Source organism: Nomascus leucogenys, chromosome 4, assembly GCF_006542625.1.
Source record: "Nomascus leucogenys isolate Asia chromosome 4, Asia_NLE_v1, whole genome shotgun sequence".
Classification (NCBI taxonomy): domain Eukaryota; kingdom Metazoa; phylum Chordata; class Mammalia; order Primates; family Hylobatidae; genus Nomascus; species Nomascus leucogenys.
In genome coordinates, this window is record NC_044384.1 from 81,429,827 (window position 1) to 81,452,527 (window position 22,701).

General features: G+C 59.4%; 1 protein-coding gene across 4 annotated transcripts; it reads right to left on the reverse strand.

Moving 5' to 3' along the window:
- Positions 1-833: 833 nt before the first annotated feature.
- RAB3IL1 (RAB3A interacting protein like 1) lies at positions 834-21,027 on the reverse strand. Of its 4 annotated transcripts, none has more exons than XM_030810134.1 (11): positions 20,773-21,027; positions 11,503-11,755; positions 11,016-11,111; positions 10,844-10,921; positions 9,916-10,134; positions 8,832-8,975; positions 8,193-8,321; positions 7,985-8,097; positions 5,895-5,994; positions 2,848-2,914; positions 834-1,905 (listed from the first exon to the last, which is right to left on the reverse strand). In XM_030810134.1, the coding sequence occupies exons 1-11, from the start codon at positions 20,781-20,783 to the stop codon at positions 1,826-1,828; spliced, it is 1,290 nt and encodes a 429-aa protein (XP_030665994.1). In that variant the 5' UTR covers positions 20,784-21,027; the 3' UTR covers positions 834-1,825. The 4 variants fall into 4 exon arrangements, with proteins under 4 accessions (XP_030665994.1, XP_030665993.1, XP_003274099.1 ...); XM_030810133.1 differs by having other exon boundaries at positions 834-1,908; XM_003274051.3 differs by lacking the exon at positions 8,832-8,975 and having other exon boundaries at positions 839-1,908; positions 20,773-20,985.
- Positions 21,028-22,701: the final 1,674 nt, after the last annotated feature.

A 22,701-nucleotide genomic window follows, 5' to 3' on the forward strand; every position in this document is an offset into this window, starting at 1 on the left:
GCACAGGTATCCCCAGCATGGGTGGAGGGCTTCCTATGGTCCTGGCCAGTCCACAGCTAGCCTGACCTACCAGCGGAGTGGCACCAAGTCCTCAGGCCAATAGGGAAGTTCCCACAAGGTGTCACCAGCCCAGTAGATACTGACCCGACTCAGAAGCTGCTATGCTCTCCACCACCCCAGGAAGTCATCTATTGGCCTGGGCCCACATCCCTACAGGTGGGGAGGGGCTCAGCCACCACAAGACACCTTCCCAGCCCCACTCTGGGTCCTCAGAGATCCTGGCCACCCCCACCTCTTCCAACTGTGACTGCTGCCCCTTGCTGAGAGCTCGTCTAAGACCTGGGCTGGGAAACCCAGAGCTTCCGTGGTCCCTGCCTGTGCTTCCAGCAGACATCACCAATCAATCCTGCCACTGTCCCACTGAGCACCAGGCGGCCTCGATGCTTTGCCTCTGAGCTGCAGGCTTCTATGAGACTGGAGGTAGCCATTGCTGGAGGCAAGGAGACCCAGGGGAGGACCTGCCCAAGGTGCCACAGTGAGGCAGCGGGAGAGCCAGCCTTGGTGCCGTTCTTCCCGACAGCAGGCCACCAGCCACGGGGAGAGGGAGGCCTGGCTCATCCCCCAGTAACCCACAGCCCTCTGATACTAAGGGAGGACTCAAATAGTCCTCCCCACAGCAAGTAAGTGGTGATGGCGGAGGTGGGGTGGCTTCAGGATTTGGGTTTAATCCCAAGCACGAGGGCGGGCAGGGAAAGGATTTGGTTTCATTCCTTCAGATGCCCAAGCCTTGGCCAGAGCCCCAGGGTGCAGGAGTGAGGGCGCGTGGCCACCCAGCCTGTACCAACAAAGCCTTCCTTTATTAAATAGAGATCGTATTACATTCCATCCAAAGAAGGAAATCCGGACGTGGTGAGGGATGTGTCCAGGTGGGAGCTCCAAACCCTGGTCCCAAGTGGGCTCTGATGGGTGGGAGGGCCCAGGTCCTGCCTGCCCACCCAGGCCCCACATGCCAGGGCGCGTCTGCATGGCCACCCACAGCTGAAAACAGGCGTGGGCGATCTGAAACCCTGTCTGTGTTCTACTGTGGGAGAAAGTGCCCCAGTCCTTCCAGCAGTTTTGGGAGCAGGGCCTCCAGGAGCACAGGGCTGAGATGGGGTGGGAGGGAAGGTGACAAGGGAGGCCTTTATGAAGGGGGAGGGAGGAAGGGGCAAAGGAAGGGAGGAAGTGGGGGAGGGGCCTTGACTCATCTTAACAAGGCTTTGGGGCAGCTCTGTGCCATGGAGGCCCTGCCAGCCCCTCCTAGTAGTCCAATAGGGAGGCCACCAGGAACAAGGCACGGGATGGCCACAAGGGGGTGCCGCTGGCCCAGGGCTTGGCAGCTGGGGTGGAGGGTACCCTGGAGATCCAGCCACCCGGAACAGTCCCTTTCTGAAGACATGCCAGCAACAAGGCACCTGCAGGCGGTTCTGGGGACTGGGGAGGTGGCGCTGGCTGCCTCAGGTGTCCCTTCCCAAGGGCTGAGGGCCCCCGAGTATGGATCCGAGCTCCCTGGTCTTTGGTGCTTTCTTGAAATCCTCCTGGTGGTGGCAGAACCCAGTGGGAAAGAGAGGGGGGTCTTGCCGTGAAGTCCAGGCCCGTCTGTCCCTCTGTCTGTCCCAGGATGGACGTGTGGTGCTGGCTCAGTGCCGCCTCCATGGCCTGTCTGTCCATCCATTCTGCCTCTGGCTCAGGGCTGGCTCCAGGCCCCCGTCTCCCTGTGTGGCGGCTTGTTCTGGGGTGGGTGTTTGCTCTGTCTCAGAGCTCCCCTTCAGGCCTGGGCTGCGCCCTAAGCCTCCTGAGGGAAGAAGCCGAGCTTGGCGAGTGACATCTCCTTCCGCAGCCTCATGATCTCCCAGAACATGGGCTCTGCTGCAGGCAGAGAGAGGGTGAACAGGTCGGGAATAGCTCAAGGTCACCTCGGGCAGATGGCCAGGTCCCCTCCTGTGGCTTTGGACAGAGCAGCTGGCACAGCACCCTAGGGTCCCCGGCCCCCAAGACAGATGACCTCAGAGAGTGGCTGGACCTCTCTGAGGCTCCACTCTTGAGCCTTGGAAACTGCTAAGTGCCAACCACACCCAAGGGATCTGTTTGCACCACACTGACGGCCACCCCCACAGCCCAACTCAGACACACAGGCACACGCTGTCACACGTAACAGTGGTGGTCCAGACCTGGGAACTACATTAGACAAGGCACAGATGCCTCCCTGGGGTCTCACAAGGACCCTGCACAGTGGGGCGGGGACCACAGCGGCCATCCGGGGACCTAGCAGGTGTCAACACCCAGCATGCCTTGGCCTTGGCCTCCAAGAGGACTTGACTCCCAGGATGGAGAGGAGACAGCTCCTTACTCAGAGGGTCGGGCCAGACTGGTTCAGGAGAAGACTCAGCAGGGAGCAAAGGTTGGTGGAGGAGTGGGGAGCCAGGCCTTGCAGAATGGGCTGTGGGGGGAGGGGGTGGAGGGAGGCCCTCTCCAGCATGGAGTGGAGTGGGAGCAAAGGCTGGAGGCGGGCGACCCTGTGTTCAGTTGACCAGGAGGAGGTGGCCACACCAGGGCCAGGGAGAGATTCACAGGGGTAGCCCCCTTGTGCAGGGCCGGGAGAGGTTTGGGGACAGGAGAAAGACCAGCAGGTACAGAGCTCAGCACCCAGGAAGTTTGTGAACCCTTTACTAACCCACAACCCTCCCCGCTCCCCAGCCTCCTAGCTGAGTCTTGCCTCCGCTAGGGGCAGGTGGGCCCAGAGGGCGCTTCCCCGTCCAGCCCCACTCCCGTGTGCCATCCCTGCACCGGCCACCAGGGGGCGCTCACCATCCTGCCGCACCAGGCCTTGCTGGATGTAGCGGATGTAGGTGAAGAAGTTGCACACTGCGGTGATCTGCGGGCAGAGGTGGGGACGGTGTGACCTGCCAGCCCCACGCTGGGGGTCCCCTGACAAGCGGATCTGAGTCCAGAGCAGGAGGCCCTAGGTCCCTGCAGAGCCAGGCAGTGCTCCTTGACTCAGCTGGGACTGGGCTTTCAAGTAGTAATCAATAACAGCATGAGTAGCCCTGCTGTAATAACAGCAGCAGCAGCCATTCCATCAAGCGCCTGCAGCGAACGGAGCAGACGCGCTTATTATTCCGTCTTACATGGGGGAATGCGGAGCCACCCGGGGGAAGCCGCTGACATCCATCATGGAGATGGCGGAGCTAATGAAGCAGCGTGCAGCAGAGCTGCGAGATGAACCGGGCAGGCTGTCCCGGAGTCTACGCTCGCTCTCTCACAGGCCGGCTTGCTCCAGATGCTGGAGTTTTGGGCCAGCCAGGCCTCAGTCCAGTGCTACTCATAACACTGGAAAAGGAAAGGGGGTCAGAAGCCTCTCACCTGGGCTGCCCGGGGCCCCTGGGGCCTCAGGCCTGCTCCATGCCAGGCCCTGGGGACCCTGTGTTGGCTCAGACACTGCTATGAGGACTCACACCACGGAGAGGGCACTGTTGGTGCCTGGCCCAGGGCCCCTTCCCAGGCCCGGGCCCCATCTCCCAGCTGCTGAGAGTGGGGACAGTCCCCTTGCCTCAGGGTGGAACCAACTCTGCTAAGAGCCCGGTGGATGGGGCTGAAGCTGGGCTGCAGCTGAGGCCACATCCTGGCTGGACTCCCCCGTCCCTTCCCTCATTCTCCTGAGAGCTGCACACAATCTCCAGGTGAGGCTCTGCCTCTACAGAACCCAGCCTAAGACAGGGTGGAAGGTAGCCAGCAGCTGTGCCTGCCTGCAACAGCCCCTACTGAATGTCCAACACTCCCGGGGAGGGACGTCGAATGAGAGGGGCACCCACAGGCTGGGGAGTGGAGAAGCTTCAGGGAGGGGCGGGACGGTGGTGGCCTGGCAAAGATAGGGAGGTGCGAGAGAGCGGGGCGAGGTCGGGGGACCAGCCCGTCGTGGCAGGGACACCGCTGCACAGGGAGGGTTGAGGAGAGGCTGCAGCAGGAGGGTGGGGCAGGGCAGAGCTCAGGACAGGAGCAGGGACAGTGGATGCCCACAGAGGCTCATGAGCAGGGAGTAGCAGGGAGCGGGCTCTCTCTCTCCAGGGAGTGTGCTGGGGAGAAAACACTCCTCCCTGTCGACCCCACATGTCTTGGTCTTTCAGGGCAGGGACCAGATCCTAAAACTTCAGACCCTCCTCACCTCATCTCCCACCCCCAGCTTCATCCAGTGCGGCAGGACACCCAGACCAGGGACTTAAAGTGCTAGAGGTGATTTTGTTGAGCATGGGAACATCTTTTGTGGGGCCTGCTGTTGAGCCATGGTTGGGCCTGGAAAGGGGTGATGGAGATATGTGGCCACTGAACAAGGCTCAGTGGGCACAAATCCACAGGGTAGGGGCTGCGGTGGACTCAGAGCCAGGATCCCAGGTCTCGGCTGTGTGGCCCTGAACACACCCCTTTCCTTTGCCAAGGCTTAGCCTCCCTTTTGGTAAGTGAGTGCTCAGCACACCGCTGGGAGGACTCACTCTCGGATGCCTTGTGGAGTCTGTCAAGGACAGTACAGTCTGCTGCCAGCAAAGGGACCATGTGTCCCCTTCAGACCTGCTCCCCCGCGAGGAGCCTATGGCAGGCCTGAGATGGTTCCTCAAGCTGTGTCACTGGAAACGTGTTTCCAAACATGTTCTCTTGTTCCCCTCAGTCCTCTTAAGAGTCAACAGAGGGACAGAGGAAGAGGAATCCCTGTCTTCAATCCGTAGCTCGGTGAGAGCCCCTGTCCTGGTCTGGGCCACTCGGCAGGGGAGGGTGGGAGCTGGGATTCCTAGAGGCCCCTTGGCACTCACGGCCAACTTAAGGCTGGTGCACCAGAGGCACCTCTGAACCTTCTCCAAAGCCTCGGCCAGCACCTGAGTCTGGGTGTCAGGAGCCCCGCACTCTAACCGGAACTCTAGCATCACTCCTGGGTTAGGTGATATTGAATGACAGAGGGAGGCGATGTCATCCCATGACCACATTTCATACATAAGGCTGCGTCTCAGCCGACTAGAGAGTGGCCCTCCCGATGGCTCCGAAGTCAGCTGCCCTGTGCCCGATGGCTCCGAAGTCAGCTCCCCTGTGGCAGGGGACTGCGGGCGTCCTCCAGAAGCTGAGGGTGTCCCCTGCCAGCAGCCAGCAAGAAAACAGGGACCTCAGTCCTTCAAATACAAGGAACTGAATGCTGCCAACAGTGTGAGTTTTGAGGAGGACCCTGACTTCCAGAAAGGAACACAGTCCACTGACAGCTTACTGCGACCTTGCAAGTCCCTGAGCAGAGAATCCAGTAAGTAGCACTTAGACTCCAACATGGGGAACTGCGCTATTTTAAGCTACCAGGTTGATAGTAATTTGTTACACCGTAATAGCAAACCACTGCCCTTGGCTTGGCCGTGTGGCCTGAGTCAGTCTCTGTGCCTCTCTGAGCCTGTACCCTGCTCTGTAAATCAATATGTAAGGCTGGGTGTGATGGCTCATACCTATAATCCCAGCACTTTGGGAGGCCAAGGCAGGCGGATCACTTGAAGCCAGGAGTTCGAGATCAGCCTGGTCAACATGCTGAAACCCCATCTCTACTAAAAACACAAAATTAGCCAGGCGTGGTGGCACATGCCTGTAATCCCAGCTACTTGGGAGGCTGAGGCAGGAGAATTGCTAAACCTGGGAGGCAGACGTTGCAGTGAACCAAGATTGTGCCACTGCACTCCAGCCTGCGTGACAAAGACTCCGTCTCAAAAAAATAAATAAATAAAAATAAGTAAATCAAGGTGTAGTGCTATTCATACTCCCAGGCCCAGGGCCCAGTGTCCCAGCACCCAGGTGGCCCCAAAGGAGTTAAGTAACACTTGCAAAGGCTGACTTACCCTGGCCCGGGAAGATGGCGAGATGTAGTAGTGGCTTTTAGAGTCCCCGAGCCGGATTCGGTGGCGGCAGGTGCGGGTCAGCCCGCTCAGGGCACATGTGCTGGGGGAAAGCAAAATGGGTCATGGGGGCTGGCTGGGGCTCGCCCCTCTCCCCCACTCCTGCATGCAGGGAAGATGCAGCAACTGAGAGGATGCATGGGGAGGGGCAGGCCTCCCTTCCCCCACCCGGCTTCCAAAGGAACCCAGAGCCAGGCAGAGAAGGGAGCTGGCCCCAGCCGTCCGGGGGACAGACCTCGAACTAAGCTGAGCTCTACCCCTAGAACCCTTGTTTTGCCCCTACTGGGCAAGAGAGCTTGGTTAATCTCATGCCAGGTGTACAAAGTCCCACCCTCTGCAGGCTCTGCAAATGCCTCTCCCTCCACTTCTGGGGACTCAGACCAGGCACTCCTCCCCCAACTAGGCCAGAGTTGAGGTCTGGCTGTCTCCCACTTCCCAACACCCAGCGGCTCCCCTCCTTTATCCATCCAGGCCTTCTGACCCCACTAACCCCCATGGTTCTCAACCAACCCCGTCTAAGAGCCTTCTCCCATGCCCTCTTCTCTCCTCCCCCCAGTCCCGCGTGACGTCACTCAGCATCTTCAGCCACCCACATGCAGGGTCTCCGCAGGCCCTGAGCAACCCCCATCTGGGCCCCACTCCCCAAACCTGCTCTTCACTGGCCATCATCTGCTCAGCTCTCTCCTCCTCACCCTCCGCTTGGTCACCAAGTCCCCAGGCCAGGGCACAGCAGCAGGGCTTTTGGCCTGCATCCCCTTGGCTCCTTCTGGCCAGCTCTCTGCCTCATCACTCTCTTCTCCACATCAGAGCCAGGGCTCCTCCAAAAGCCCACATCTAACCCATCATCTTTCCCTTCTGCTTTCCTAATTCCCAAGAAATAGGGAGAATCCCAAATAAAAGAAGGTTTAAAAAGCTCCTTGGCTGCAGGACTTATCAGAGCATTTGTTGCCTGCTGGTTCACTGAGACTCTCTGATGGACCCGAGAGCCTCTTTTCAGGTGGCAGCTATTGATGACTTTTTTTTTTTTTTGAGACAGGGTCTCACTCTGTCACCCAGACTGGAGTTCAGTGGTGCGATCTCAGCTGACTGCAACCTCCATCTCCCAGGCTCAAGCAATTCTCCTGACTCAGGCTCCCGAGCAGCTGAGATTACAGGCGTGTGCCACCACACCCGGCTAACTCTTGTATCTTTAGTAGAGATGGGGTTTTCTCCATGTTGGCCAGGCTGGTCTCAAACTCCTGACCTCAAGTGATCCACCCGCCTCAACCTCCCAGAGTGCTGGGATTACAAGTGTGAGTCACTGCACCCGGCCTATTGATGACTTTTGCCGCGCTGGCTGGTGGGTTAAAGCCCAAACCTGTGAAGGCTCTTTATACTCTGGCCCCAACAGCCTCTGCAGCCTCCACCCCAATTCCCTGTCCCCCCACTGCTTAGCCAGATGCCCCAGTGGTGCTTCCGTTAATACTCCAGCTTCTCATACCTTTGCACATTCTGTTCCTTCTGCCTGAAATGCCCTTCCCTGCTTGGCAAACTTCTATTCATCCTTCAAAACCTGGCTTAAATGCTCCCTCTCCGTGATGAGCCTCCCACCAAGGGCACCAGCCATCCCCAGCCAGCTCTTGGCTGCCAAGGTGAAATCCTCCCCAATTTCTGCCCCTTGCTCCACCTGGCTATTTTGTTCTGCTGCTCCCCTGCTCAAATGCCAGGTGAGTAGCTGGAGGACAAATGCAAGGGCTACTACTGCATTATTTATTGGCAGGGACACAGCCAGCAACTGATAATCATGGTTCAAGAAGAGAAGGGGAGGGCACAGGGCAGGCTAGTCAGGAAGAGGCAGACCCCAGCTCCCAGCCTCTCTGGAAAGCCTGGAGGTCTACAGGAAACCTGCCAAACTGCCTCCTTGCCCTGTGGGGGCAGCAACTGTCCCTGTCCTGTCGGCGCTGCTGCATCCTGATCACCCCTCGGCGCAGTGAGCCCAAGGCTTGGCGGGGCTTTCCCGCACGGGCGGGAAGGAGCCAAGACCCTCAGCTTACTTGGTGCTGCTGCAGTCAACCTCGGCCACCTTCACTGCGGGCAGCGTCTGCGAAGCCACCGGCTCAATGGTGAGCGTGTTGTCCTCCACGGCGGCCCGTACCAGCGCCGAGAGCTGTGGCAGACCAGGGCGGCAGGCAGGGTGGTAAGGGGCTGGGCCCTGGCGGAGGGGCGGGTCCCCGAGCTGGCCCCGCCTCTGCCATGCCTCACCTCCTGCATAGTGAAGTCTAGGCAGGGGCCCACGTCCTCCCGGTACACCCTTTCCAAGAAGGGGCAGGTCTTGTCCAGGGTGGGGGATTCCCTCCAGGCCTGGAACTCTGCAAACAGGATTGTGTCCACCTGTGGGGGAGGGCAAGCGGGGGTGGGGGCAGTCAGGGTACTACGGCCAGCACAGAAGATGCAGGCTGAGCTGAAGGGGAGCGAGGGAGGACGTGGGGCAGGCCCAGCAAGCCAGCAGGTCGATCCCCAGCAGCCGTGCAGGGAAGCCAAGTCCAGCAGCAGCAGAGCTCCCTTCTGCCCTTTGCACCAAAGAATTCAGAACTAAAAGTTTTGTTTCCAGGCCAGTGTTAAGTTTCTTGGTGCTACTGGATTTTAGAGTGGGGTGCAGGGCTTTGTCCTGAAGACCCTCACTGCCTCCTTCAGGAGGAAATGTCAGTGAGCAACTGGCAGGAGGCCACAGGTACCAGCAGGTACACAAGCACACACAGGCACGTGCACACAGGTGGGGACACACACAGGCTGCCCTGGGCCCACGCCTCGAAGGCGACTGCTGGCCTGCTCCAGGCCACATGCACAGTGAGGGAGGCTGGGAGGGCGCAAAGTGGGAGGCCCCTCTTTGGAGCCATTTACCTGTCGGGAAAAGGAGGGAGAGGGAGTGGAGGCGGGGGCTGGGGGCTCCCCAGGTGGGAGCGGCCAAGCCGGCTCATAGGTGAGGTGAACCGCCTTGCTGGGGACCACGCAGAGGAGCAGGGAGAGCAGCGGGGCCAGCCCGGGCTGGGCCGGATGGACAGACAGACGGACAGAGAGACAGACAGACAGACAGGTAGACAGGTTCACAGAGACAGAACAGGAGGGAGGGGAGAAGTTAATGTACATTCAGAAGCTCAGAGCTCAGGAGGTGGCTGAGGGCCTGCTCGTCTTCCCTGGAGGCCCTGGAGACAGAGGTGGAAGCCAGGATGGAGTTGAGTGGGCTGATGCCAGGGACCCAGGAAGCTGAAGGCACCACAGCCCTCTGAGGCACTACCTGGGTGCAGCCCTGAACTCAGCTCTTGATGTCCCTGTCTCTGGTTCCTCCGGCAGCCCCGGGAGGCCCCATTTATCAGGTGAGAAAGCTGAGGTGCTGACAGGTGGCCTCATTTGCCTACGGACCCATGATCATGAGTGTCAGCCCAGCCTGGGCCCAGCAACTGGTGTGGCCAGCTGAGGTGGGACGGAGACACCCCTCCAAAGGCCACGCTTGTCTCAGCCCCACAGTCAGAGGGCGCCAGAAACCCCTTGAGCACAGGGCTGTCACCAAGTGGTCCTGGGGTTCAAGGCTGTGGCCACACGGGGTCCAGGCAGCCTCTCCCCCAAGGCCCAGTGGCTGCTGCTTGGCCTCTTAAGGCCAAGGAAGTGTGTGTCTCAGTGGAGGCCCCAGATCCTCAGGACCAAAGCCAGCCTCAGGTGCAGAGACCACTACCTACTGCTTGGAGTCAGCGGCGCAGGGAGGGGGCCTCAGGTCCCCAGATGGTACACCCTGGAGGCTGCAGGCCAAGTGCCTCAGATCACAGGAGGTTGGAGAGAAAGGACCTGCCCAGTCCTCACATCCCAGAGAGGCGCAGGACAGGCTCCAGGTCACACAGCTGGGGCAGGCTGGTCCTCACTGGGCTCGGACCCTGCCTACCGCAGGCACTGCCACCCTTCCCCGTGCCCAGAGCCCGCCTCCCGCCCTCACCTCCTTGCCCTCCCTGTCTGGGGTGAGGGTGTGTCCCGCAGCGGGACACACGGCGGGGCAGAGGGTGCTGCTGGTGCTCTTGTGGCGAGAGTGGCCCTTTCGGGGCCCGGCCTTGGTGGGGCTCAGCAGCTGGGGGTGAAGCTCGCGGTTGGGAGAGGCTGGTGTGGACGTGATGACCAGCGTCTTCAAGGCTGTCACCTCTGCCTGCAGCATGTCGATCTGCATGGGATGGGATGGCTGTCAACCCTCACCCAGACTGGATGCCATCCTGGCTGCCACCGCCTATCAGCCTAACTCAGGACAATGCACCCCCGCAGTGACGGGCACCTAGTCCCACCTGACGCCCTCAGAACAGCCTTCGAGGCAGAGACCCAGACACTCATTTTACACACAGGGAAACTGAGGCTCACAGAGGCGACATGGCCTGCCCAAGGTCATGCTGTGAGCAGGATTCTGTTAGGAACAAGTGTCTGGGAGCTGGCTGGGCCTCCCATGAGAGTTCTGGGACCGCCCCCAGGAGCCAGGAAAGGCCCAGGCCTCACATTTTGCAGATGGGCAACCAGGCTTGGAGAGAGGAAGCGACTTGCCCAGGCTCAGACAGCCATACTGAGTGAGGTTTCTGCTTTGTAAAGTGGGGCTGGGAGGAGAGTGAAGAAGGTACAATAATCACAGGGTCCTCCCAGCCCCAGCACGATCCCAGAAAAGGCTCTACCGTGCAGCAGAATCACTGATGGAGCCCCAGGGGCACTGGGCCCTGTGATCTCAGACCCCCACCCTTCCCCTCCCTCCCTGGGCCTGGGTTCACCCATTCCTGCTGGCCCTACCGGGCCAGGTGAGCGTCCACTCAGGCAGCAAAGCTTAGTGCTCGCTGAGCCGGGAGGCAGGGCGGGTGCCTGGGCTGGCCTGGGCAGGCGGGGACGGGCCTCACCTTGCCCCGAGCCTCCCTCAGCTGCTTTTCTGATGCTGCCTGCTTCATGTTGGCCTCTCGAACCATCTTGTGAGCTTCCTAGGAAGAAGGCAGTCCCTGAATGAGTGGTGAGGAGCCAACGGATGCCCAGATGACCCATTCCCTAAGTTGTTCCCGTGCCCAGCCGGTGTACCTCGAACAGGCTGGCCGTCAGCTCTTCCAGCTCCTGTTCTAGCTGCTCCCGCACCTTGGACAGCCGCTCACATTCCTCGTCCTTTAGCTTCAGCTCCTGGAGGAAAAGAGGCAGGCACTTGAGCACCTCAGCATCCCCAGACCTACGGGAGGGACCAGGACCACCGGACCAGGCTCCATCCCCTCGTCATTTTATGTGGGGCTCAGAGCTTATTTCCTCTGGTGCCTGACAGTTTGTGATGCTTTTTCCTTTTAGCCACAGCATGAAGCTGAAGCCCCTGCCTGCCAGTTCATCAGAGCTCAGGGCAGGTTTGCAGTCAAGACGGGTGACCATCAGTGTGCACAGCACAGGCCTGACCTGCAGCTGGCCTCGGTGGGGGCACATCCCTCTCCCTTGGGCACATCTCTGGGCACCTGATGAGAGCCCACAGCTCTCCCAAGCTGACTTCTCCCCACTGAAGCCCCCCCAGCCTGCCGCAGGCACCCACCTTCTGCGCTCTGTGCAGCTCCTCCTTCAGGAACTCGGAGCCCTTCTCTCGGATCTCCATGGAAGAGCTGCGCAGGCGCAACACGTCCAGCTGGGCGGCTGTGGGGCCCTCCTGGCCCTGGGCCTCCTCCCCTGCAGCGGTCTCCACCAGGGCTCCTGGGGACTCCCTGTGGCCTTGGCAGGGGTCCGTGCTCTTCCAGGGGACCGGGACAGCTGCAAGGGGCGGTGGGAGGCCCTGGTCTGGCTGGGGTGGGCTGGAGACAAACAAGGGTATCAGCAGGTTCAGGGTGGGGTCCTGAGGCCTGGAGAGCTGAGCCCAGAAACTGCCCCGGGGCAATGTGCCTGCCACTTGAGCCTCAGCCTTTCCATCTGAAAACTGGGGCCCTACCAGCTATCATCAGGGTTGTTACCAGGCCAAATGTCCAAGCACAAAGTCTCTTGGGGCAAGAGGCTTATTCCTCTTTGTCAACCACCCCCTCCAGCACAGGGCTGAGGGCTGTGTTTGGCACATGCAGTAGGTGCTCAGCAAACAGTAGGTGTTCAGCACACAGTAGGTGGTCAGCGTCTTTGTCTAACAGGTGACTATAAATGCATCAGGGTTGAGTCCCACTTGTATAACGTGAAGCCTATTCCAATGGCCCTACCTCAAAGGTCACTGAATGATCAGAGGAGGTGTGGGTAAAACCTTGGCACCTTGGATGCACTCAGGCAGGAGCTGTCTTCACTGATACAGTTAATGTGAGTTCTGCCCCTTTCAGGGTGGACCAGAGAGGAAGGATGAGGCCAGGGCAGGCAGGGCTGAGGCAGGAAGATTCTGCAAACAGCTTGGGCAACAGACCCACTTCCTGTCCCCCTGGACTTGGCGGGGAGCAGTCCCAGCTCTCCCCTGGCCTGCCTTGTGACCTCAGGCAAACACCCCCTTCTCTGGGCCTCAGGACCCTCCCTTCCCTGAAGCTGAAGACCCTGGAGGTGGTGTGAGGCCTCATTCCCCCCCTCCATCCACACTCCCCACTCCAAAGTGGACCCTGGAGAGGGAAGGGAGGGCGAGGGCCCGGCCAGCGGTGTTTTGTGCCAAGACAGCACCTCTGGACTTGCTCACTCAGCAAAAGCTGTAGGCTCCTGAGCCAGCAGCTTCTGAGCCGCAGCAGCCAGGGCTGGGGATGGGGGGCTGGGCGGGCCGCTGATATCAGTGAGGGAAGTTGCGGGGAGGGGCTCAGGGAGGCTGCACCAGAGGGGGAAGGCAAGGCCAAGGAGAATGTGGGACTCAGGACAGCTGAGGCAGAGGGAGGAGTGGACCAGTCTCCCCTCCCTGTCCTCAGGACCTTGGGAAGGTCACCAAGCAGCCCCTGAGCCTCAGTTTCTCCCTTGGTTAACGAAAATGGGCCCCCAGAGACTCCAGCAAGGAGCCCACTTCCAGCCATGGGTCCCTTCACACAGCCCTGTCCAGCTGCCCAGCCCCACCTGCCCTCTGCTCTGGAACCGGCCCAGAATGTGGCCTCAAGGCTCCTCAGGCTGGGTCCTGCCTGGCAGGGATGTGGGTCTTGAGGATTAAGGTGGGGACACATATCCATCACTCCATCAACAGTGTCTATGCCAGACAGGGCTCTCTCCTAATACTCCTGTTTGGGGAAGTCTTGTTGGCAAGGGTACCCCGCATTCTGAGAGCTATGGCGGCGTCCTGGGCTGGGGTCTGTGCCCTGGGGACTCACACTGCCAGACTCTACACAGGTCTCTGACCATGCTATCTCCTTTAAAATTCTCTCAACAGTGGCTGGGCGCAGTGGCTCACACCTGTAATCCCAGCACTTTGGGAGGCTGAGGCAGGTGGATCACCTGAGGTCAAGAGTTCGAGACCAGCCTGGCCAACATGGTGAAACCCCATCTCTGCTAAAAATATAAAAATTAGCCGGGCCAAGATTGTGCCACTGCACTCCAGCCTGGGCGACAGAGCAAAACTCTGTCTCAAAACAAACAGAAAACTCTCTCAACAGCACTCATGGTATTTTCCCATTCTACAGATGAGGGGACGGAGGCTCACAGAGTGAAGGGACTTGCCAGGGGTCACGCAGCTGGTCAGTGACAGTGCTGGGACAGGTGGCCAGGTCTTCAGCCCAGGCCCAAAGCTTCCCTGCTGCAGGGGAACGGCAGGTAGGTGGCGAGTGTGAGTGTTGGAATAGGTGCATCTGCTTCAAGATAAAGGGCTGCTGGGCCCAGGGGGACTCGGAGGCTCCTCTTTGGCTGCAGTAGGGAAATCTGACCCAATTCTGGCCCGAACTGGCTTCTCAGGCTGCGCAGGCCCAGAAACCCCCTTTCCAGAAGGCAGGGCCTGGGCAGGGGGAGCTGTGGCAGAGAACAGGCCAGATGGGGCAAGCCTGGGATCCATGTCGGCCTCTAACCTGGGGTACACATGAGCCCCTGGGAATGCTACTGAAATTCTCTGAACCTGCTTCCGCACCTGAGGGATGGGAGCTGAAATCCTGCAGGAGGTGCTCTAAGAATTAAGAGCTCTAAGAGCAGTCCTGACCTGGTGCTGGATGAAACATGTTCAATCCACAGCCATGTTTGGCTGAGACACCCACGAAGCCTGCCTGGGCTCTGGGTCCCACAGCTTAAACTGGAGGCCTGTGGATCCTTGCCAAGAAGACTTCCCCGAACAAGGGTATTAAGAGAGAGCCCTGTCTGGCATAGACACTGTTGATGGAGTGATGGATATGTGTCCCCACCTTAATCATCACGACCCAAGTCCTGAGGTAGGACAGGATGGCCATAGTCACTCAGGCTGGGCTGGGGGCTGCTCACTGAGGGCCAAGTGCAAGAGGTGACAGCACAGGACAGGACAGAGGACTCTTGCCATTGCCTATGCCCTGACCTAGGAGAACCAGGCTGCCGGCCCTCCCATGGGGGCCGAGCTTCATCCACCAGTGTGGTCTGGGCCTCTGGCCACAGTGAAAGACTAACTCTCTCTCCTGCTGGTCCCAAGCACATGGGCTGAAGGTGTGGCTGGCTGACCTCACCATTTTCCCAACAGGCTCTCACTTTTGCCTTGTGGGGCAGAGTAGGGACAGGGCCCAATTTTGTAGCCAGAGGAAACAGTGGTCCAGGAGGCCTGAGAGAGAGTCTGTGACACCCTTCCCATCCCCCCCAGTAGAAGAGCCCAAAGCCAAATCCTAATGGCAGGAAGTGTGGGAACATGGGAACAGTGGGACCACCCGGTAGCCACCAACTCCCCAATGCCAAAGGTGGCAGGAGCAGGAGAGGAAGAAGGGCCTGACCTGCCCTTGGAGGGCAGCCGGAATCTGCAGACCCTCTGCCCCCTCATTTCCGGGCTGCAAGGCCCACTCCTGAGACTCCGAAATTTCAAAGAAGGGACCCTAGGCTCCTCGGGTCCAGCCCAAGCCAGAATCTCCAATCTCACACACACTTCAGCCTCCCAGACCAGAGGCCTGAAAACCTGGCTGTGAACACCCAAGTCAGCGGCGAACTCAGTCGTGGGGCAAGCAGGGACCACTTAATGTTCTGCTGCCCAACGTCCCTACCCTCCTCAGTCCAGGTCCACCGCTCTCTGTACAAACCTCCTCAGTCCCCACTCCCTGCAGAAACTGAGCCCAGCATCTGAGAAGAGCCACAGATGCCTCCGGAAAGGAGCCTGTTCAGAGGGTAGGAGTCAATGTCAGAGGTAGATGGGGCAGCCAGCCAACATCCCAATCCCAAAGCCAGCTCCCACCGCCGAGAGGCCCGGGCAGTTCATACAGGAAAGGCCCCACGGGTCACTTCCCCAGGAAACACACAACCAAGAGAAAATGCAGTAACCACAATCCTCACCCCACCAGGCCCGCCCTAGGAGGGCCAGCAGGGCTCTTGCCCCGACCCACAAAATAAGAAGGAGACCTAGACTCCATGGCCCTCGGTCTCTCAGTATCCCCAAGCCAGCAGGGCCTGGCCAGTGGCCAGACCAGCCTATCCCTCAATCAGTGCCCAAGATGACCCTGTCCAGTTACCTCCTGGAACTAAAGACCCCTGTTGGTCATGGGCACAATGGATTCATTAAATAAGCAGGGGAGGGGACAGCAAGGGTGACTCTGAAACTGGGCGAAGGAGAGGGCTGGGAGGGCACACTGGGACCACTCAGCGGGCTGCCAGGGCCCAGGCCTCTAGGGAGGCTGCAGAAACCCCGACCCAGGGCCTGGCTCCCCAGGGCGGTGCCTTGGCACAGAGGCCTGTTCAGACTCACGCTCAGCCTGTGCAGTGACGCTGAGGGGACGGAGGCTGACAGCCATGTGATTCATATCCAGGGACCAAGGGAGTCCCAGGAAAAGGTTGATGGGCTAGCTCTCAGGCCAGCCTGCAAGCCCAGCAAAGCTTGGCTCCCCTAGAGAGTGGCCAAGTCTTCAGCCCCAAACCCACAAGCATGTCAGGTTCCCAAGCGCTTGGCCACATCCACACCAGCCCACCACTCCACAGGTGTCAAGGCCTGGACGCTTGGGACAATTGAAGGGAGATGCGCTCCTCCACCTGGTTTCCAGATGAGGCCCCTGAGGTTCAGAGAGGGATGGTGACATGGCCAGAATACACAGCAAGGAAGCGGCAGGATGGGAACTGAACGCAGAGTACAGGCATAGCGCATCACGTGGCCTGTAACCCAGAGGAAAGGCGATGAATGGCGGTTTCGGAGAAGTGAGGCAAGAGGCAGATGGGGTTTGAGGAAGTCTGAGACAGCGCCCAAGTACTGGGGGTGCCACCCAAGACTGCTGTACAGCCAGGCAGGACCTGGGCTAAGAGGGGACAGCAGAGGGGACACACAGAAACAAAAGATGGGAAGGGGGAATTGTGGGAGGACCAGGGGCTGGATAGGGGGGCAGGAAAAAGCAATAAACAGTAATTAATTAAGATAATTCAAAACTAAGGAAAAGGTGAAAGCTGAGAACAGCGGTACCCATGCTGGGAGTGAGGAACTGGGAGGGGGTCTTTCAGGGACAGGAAAGTGGGTGGCTGAGGCATCTGGGAAGTGGCATGTCCCGTAGGCAGCTGAGGGGGAATAGGCAGGATGGGGTGACGCTGTCGAGTGGCACTGGTTTGGGAGAGCAGCTGCAGCCTGAGCATGGATGAGGGGCCGTCAGAGGGGACAAGGGCTTGAGAGCCAGAAAGGACGAGAGTGTTGGACACCAGAGCCAAAGAGTGTCCGGGACCTGGGGATGAAGAGATTGTCATGAGTCTCACTGAGTTGGGCCAGGATCCAATGAGCGCAAGGCAAGGAGGGGACAAAGGGACAGGTGGGCACCAAGGTGGGCCTGGGCCACAGGGGAAGGGGGAGCCAGAGTAGGGAGAAGGGCACAACAGCACGTCCTAGTAGAGACCATGGAGGAGGAGGGAGGAGAAGGTCAGGAACAGCTAGGGATGGGAAGCAGATCAGAACACCTGAAGCAGGTGAGTCAGGCCATGCCTCCGCCGGCCATAGCCCCAGGCCACCAGGCCAGCCCAGCCCAGCCCTAGCAGGGGGAATCCAGCCCTGTCTCTCCATGGGAGTCAGTGCAGGGCCTAGGAGGGGGCACATCTCACTCCTCTTCTACAGGGCTGGGCACGCAGTACATCCTCAAATCTGCCTGTGGCGACCCTGCCCATTTAGTCCAAGAATTGACACCGAAGACCTCCAATAGCTAGTGTGTATACTGAGCACCCATTATGTGCCAGGCACCCCACCAGCTGTGATCCATCCAATTTGCACGACCAGGCAGCCCCCTTCTTACCACATCCTATTTTGATTTGCATCTCTCTCCCGCTACCTCATTTCCTAAGACCTATTGGGCATAAATCATGTGCAGAGCTTGGAGGGTCTAGGACAAGCAGGATTCTAATGAGGATGTCTGCCCCTGACACCCACGTCCTGATTAAGGAACAGCAGGAAAGATCTGCACCTGTTGAGGGGTAGGGTAGGCAGTTAGATCATGGAGGGCTTCCAGGGAGCAGCAACAGCGAGGGTTACACAACCCCTCCCCAATGAAGAGGCCTGCGTACCTGACCCTGGAGCCCTCGGGCCATACTTCAGACTCTTGTCTCATGGCCTCTAGTCCCCTGTGACTTGGGCCTTACAGGCAGGAGCCCACAGATCCATGCCCTTAGAATAGCCAAGGCCCAGGGCAGTGAAGTGACTTGCTCAGGATGGCCCCTACAGCCCTGCCTGCTGCAAAAACATGCTCCCCAATCCCTGGGAGGTTGGAGTGGTCTCATCTTATTCCTGGGCCGCCCACCAATGCCTGGCCCTCTCTAGCCATAGGTATGATGAGCCCTGTCTCTGGGGAAACTGAGACCGGGGGGCTGGAACAGTGTCATGCAGGAACTCGAACGCTCCCTTCTGCCGACCAAGTCCCAAGTGTCCAGCACTGTGTTAGATACAGAAGTACTCAAGACGCTGTCCTCGCCTCGTCACCTTGGAGCAGGCTTGGCACCCAAAACTACGAATGTGTGAAACTGTGGGGAATCGGAAGGGGAGCAGCCCAGTTTGGGGGGGCTAAAGTCAGACCGGAGCTGCCTCTGGGTTTGGAGTTCAGGGCCCATGCTCAGGAGTCCCAAGGAAGAGGACCCACCCAGGCTGCGGCAGAGTCCAGCCACTCCGCCCACCCCAGAAGAGCAGCCCAGGGGCCATGACCAGGACCTGGCCATTAACAAAGCACAGCCACCAAGAGAAAGATCTCAGTTCATTTCACAGGTGAGGAAACGAAGCCCAGAAACATCACCGGCCCCGCCGGGGTCACCGACTCCTAATCCCAGCTCCTCCTATTCGAGGATCAACAGTCCCAAATATACACCTGCCAGAGCTGTCATCAGACTTGGTCAGAGTCACCTGGCAAGTATGACTCTGAACAGGACCCCTCCCACTGCTGCTGGGGTCTGGGTGAGCTCCTAGGACACCAGGCACCCAGTGGGGGCTGGCAGCTTGGCCCCTGACTCTAAATCCCTGTTTCCTCACCCAAATGGGGGGCCATAAAAATACAGAGCTCAAGGTAACCCCCAAGCTCCGCCTCACCCCTTCTGCCAGCTTCTCACTGCCCCTCATCCTTTCCATCTGCATTTATGAAGCACCTATTATGATATGAGCTCAGCACCCAGGTAGGCCCCCGGGGGTGCAGGGGTGCATGCAGGAAGTGAGCCATATTGAGGATTCTGTGGGGGTCAGCCTGGCAGCTGGCACATCCAGAGTGTTGCTGGGAATATGGCAGGGGGGCTGGATGGTGGGGAGGGATCCCTGCCCAGGATTTAAGGCTCTCTGACTCTCCTTGAAGCAACTATCCATCTACTGGTGGCTCTCAGCTGTGTCTGGCCTTGGCCTGGATGCCTCCAGGGAAGGACATTCTCTGACCTGAGATCACTCCCACCCTAGAAACCACTTATTTTACTTAGAGGCCCAGAGAAGGAAGTCTACACTCTCAAGGTCACACAGCAACTAACTCAGCGGCTGTGTTGCCTGAGTCCACCCGGCACAAGACACAGGCTTCCTGCAGATGAGGCTGCTCCCCAAACACAATTCACCCCGGGCAGGACTGCCCTAACCTCTCCAGGTACCACAGACCCACCTCAAGCACTTTCTCCTAAGCCAGCCTCCGTCCTCCAAGCACAGTGCCAACAAATACACTGGTGGCCTTCAACTCTCTCCCTTTAAGAGTCTCAAGCCCAGGCCGGGTGCGGTGGCTCACACCTGTAATCCCAGCACTTTGGGAGGCTGAGGCGGGCGGATCATAAGGTCAGGAAATCGAGACCATCCTGGCTAACACGGTGAAACCCTGTCTCTACTAAAAATACCAAAAAAAATTAGCTGGGCGTGGTGGCGGGCACCTGTAGTCCCAGCTACTCAGGAGGCTAAGGCAGGAGAATGGTGTGAACCTGGGAGGTGGAGCTTGCACTGAGCCGCACCAGTGCACTCCAGCCTGGGTGAGAGCAAGACTCTGTCTCAAAAAAAAAAAAAAAAAAAAGAGTCTTAAGTCTTAGGGCAGGGCGTGGTGGTGAAAGCCTGTAATCCTAGCACTTTGGGAGGCTGAGGCTGGTGGATCACCTGAGGTCAGGAGTTCGAGAGCAGCCAGATCAATATTGTGAAACCCCGTCTCTACTAAAAATACAAAAATTAGCCGGGTGTGGTGGCGTGTGCCTGCAGTCCCAGCTACTCGGGAGGCTGAGACAGGTGAATTGCTTGTACTCAGGCGGCGGAGGTTGCAGTGAGCTGAGATCTCGCCACTGCACTCCAGCCTGGGTGACAGAGCAAGGCTCCGTCTCAAAAAAAAAAAATTCCCAAGCCTCTCCACACCTCACCCCTACCAGGAGCCCACTCTCTCCGCACCCCCTGCTGGGGAATGAAAGGCCATCCCTCCCCTAGCATCGCAGCTCAACCTTTGCTAGGTGCCATGGAGTGAAGTGGATCCTGCCTGCCTTTCCAGGGAGGCTTCCTTCACTCCCCAGCTGTAGCTGGGCAGTAGTCCTCTCCTGGGACCACTCATTTGGCCCAGGGAGCACAGGAGTACAACCTGTCCCCCATTCTGGCCACATTTCCTCCAGGACCTGGTCTTTCCAGGCCATGGGGAAGAGGAAGTGTTTGCCCAGCTCCACAAAAACACCACAACCTTTCTGCACATACAGGGCAGGGGTCCCACATCAGATGGGCCAGAAACTGCAACCGCCCCTGAGAACCAATGGCCTGAACAGACACAACCACGGGGGCCACTAATCCAGGACCCGGAGTCTGTGCTACCCCAGTCCAGGCTGCGGGGGGCGGGGGAGGGTTCCCACTCCACACCTCTGAGAGCCTCCGTACTTCCAGAGCCCCACAAGGAGGTTCTGCCCTCAACTTGGGAGCCACCCTGTCAAAGACCCAGCCCCTCTTTCCCAGCTACACTGCTTTCCAACAGTTCATCCAGCCGAGGGGGTTGAGGGACAGGTTAGGAGGGTGGGCTGGGGGTCCTTCCTCTAGGTGCATGCCCCAGAGTCGTGCACACTCTTCCCCACACCCCGACTCTTCTCACTTGCGCTCCTGATGAACTAAGAGGAGTTGACGCTGTCACCCCGGGACGGTCGGGTGCCCACCCTTCGCACCCTGCACCCGGAGAGAGACCGCCGACCCCTCCCCCGGAGTCTCCTGGCTGCGAGTCGGCTCGCCTGCAGGCAGGGCGGGGGCGCACAGCACCTCCGGGTGGCGGCGCAGACCCGGCGGGGACCCCCCAATCCTCCCGTCCCGGGAGGCGGCCGCGGCCCAGACCCAGCGCGGGACCGCGAGCGCCCGCGGACCTACCCGCTCCACATCCCGGCGCCTCGGGGCGCCCAGGCGTCCGTTCCCAGCTCCGCCGCCGCGTCCTCCCAGCGCCGCGTCCCCGCCCGCCGCCGACTCCGCCCGGGGCCGAGCCGCCCCACCGCCTGTCAGCCCTGCCCGCGGCGGGTCAGTAGGTCTCAGCCGCCTGGGCTCGCGGCCCCCAGCCCAGCCCCGACCCTGCCCTGGGCGGGTCACGTGGCGGAGTGGGGGCGGCCGGAGGACACGTGCCCGGCCCCGCCCCTCCGCCGGCCCGGCGCTGGGATCCGGCGCGCGCTCCCAAGGCCCGGCCCCACCCAGCCCGCCGCGCGGGGACAGGGAGACCGCGGCGCTGGAAGGGAACCCGGCCCCCAACATCCCGCGGCTCGCGCCGCGCTCAGACTCGCCAGCTGACTCCTCCTCTCCAGTCGCCCTCGGCACCACCCACTTTGGGCCACCCCTACTCAAGAACCTACAATGGCTCCCGGGCTCTCAGCTCTTCGATTCTCACAGATTGTCACTTAAGGCCAGCAGACACCCTCCCCACTCCTCACCCGGCACTCCTTCCCTAGGCTGTCTGCTTAGTGCCTGTCCCTGTGCAACATCCTGCCTGCTGGGAAGGGGAGGGGACAAACCCGAAACAAGTTTTCTGAGTCCTACTCTCTGAGTTTTATCCCGGAGGAGTTTCCACTTCTGGTCCAACTCTCCTCACTCAGCCTCCTGCCTCTTAACACACTCTGCCCATCCCTGCCTTTACCCACCATCTGCCCTCTGGATAGTATTCCCCACCCCACCTCCACCGACACACACACATACACACACCTGTCTGGTCCCACATCCTCCGTGAAACCTTCCCTGAATCCCACACTACTGGTCTACCTGTCCCTCAGTTCCTCTGTCCCACCCATTCTGAGTCCTGATCATTGGTCTCAACTTTAGCCTGGGACTGGACCAGTAAGGGCAGAACCCAGAACCATGGTTCCTGGTGGAACCAGAACCATGGCTCCCACCTTCCCTGTCTAGGGGAGGACTGGGAGCATGGTGGGAGGTACTTCCCCTTCTAGGTGCTACCAGAGGTCCCAGTGCTACCCCTCCAGGCCCACTGACTCAGGCCGCAGGCTCAAGTTAGTCAGATCTTCATTTGAGGACACATTTTATTCATTCATTCTACTCATTCGTACATTCAGCCACTCCATCTGAACATAGACTATGGGCCATGCAAGGGCTGGGGACCTAGAAGGAAACTGTACAGACATAGGCTCTGCCCTCCTGGGGCTCCACGTTGGTGGAGGATGGAGGATGGGGGATGTATTCTTAAGACCTCCACGTCCAGGGCACAAATAGACAACAATGCTCTTTCCCCACTGGGCATAGTGCACACCAAGTTACGGAATCTGGAGAGTGGAGGCGAGGCTGGATTCTATGCCTTGCTTGCTCCCTTGGCCAGCACTTTGTGCAGTGAACAACCTAGGCAGTTCTCCATAGCATCCCTTCCAACTTTCTAGAATCATTCAGCCCAGGCGTCCCATAGCCATCACTCAGCAGGGCAGCTGTTTCCATGGCCATGGCTTCCAGAGGGCAGGGATTCTCTCTTTCTTGGAGCTGCGTTCCCCACCCCACCCCCAGCCCAGCTCAGGGTCTGGCCCACCCAAAGCAGATGTCCACATGTGTTTGCTGGCTTGAATCCCTCATCAGTTGGTCTTGAGCAACTGTTGTCTTCCTGGCCCTTGTTTTGTTCACTATTTAGAGAAGGAGGAGAAAATGACACAAAAGGAACGCAGCACAGGCCTCTTGCCCTCCAAGTCTTCACAAGCCCCGGCAGGAGATAAGTCATGGCAACCCAGACCAGTGGGAGATAAAGGGTGGAGGAGGCGTCAGCTCAGGGCTATGTCCCTGGAGGAAGAGTCCTCAGCCTGGGAGGTCTGGTGGACCGGG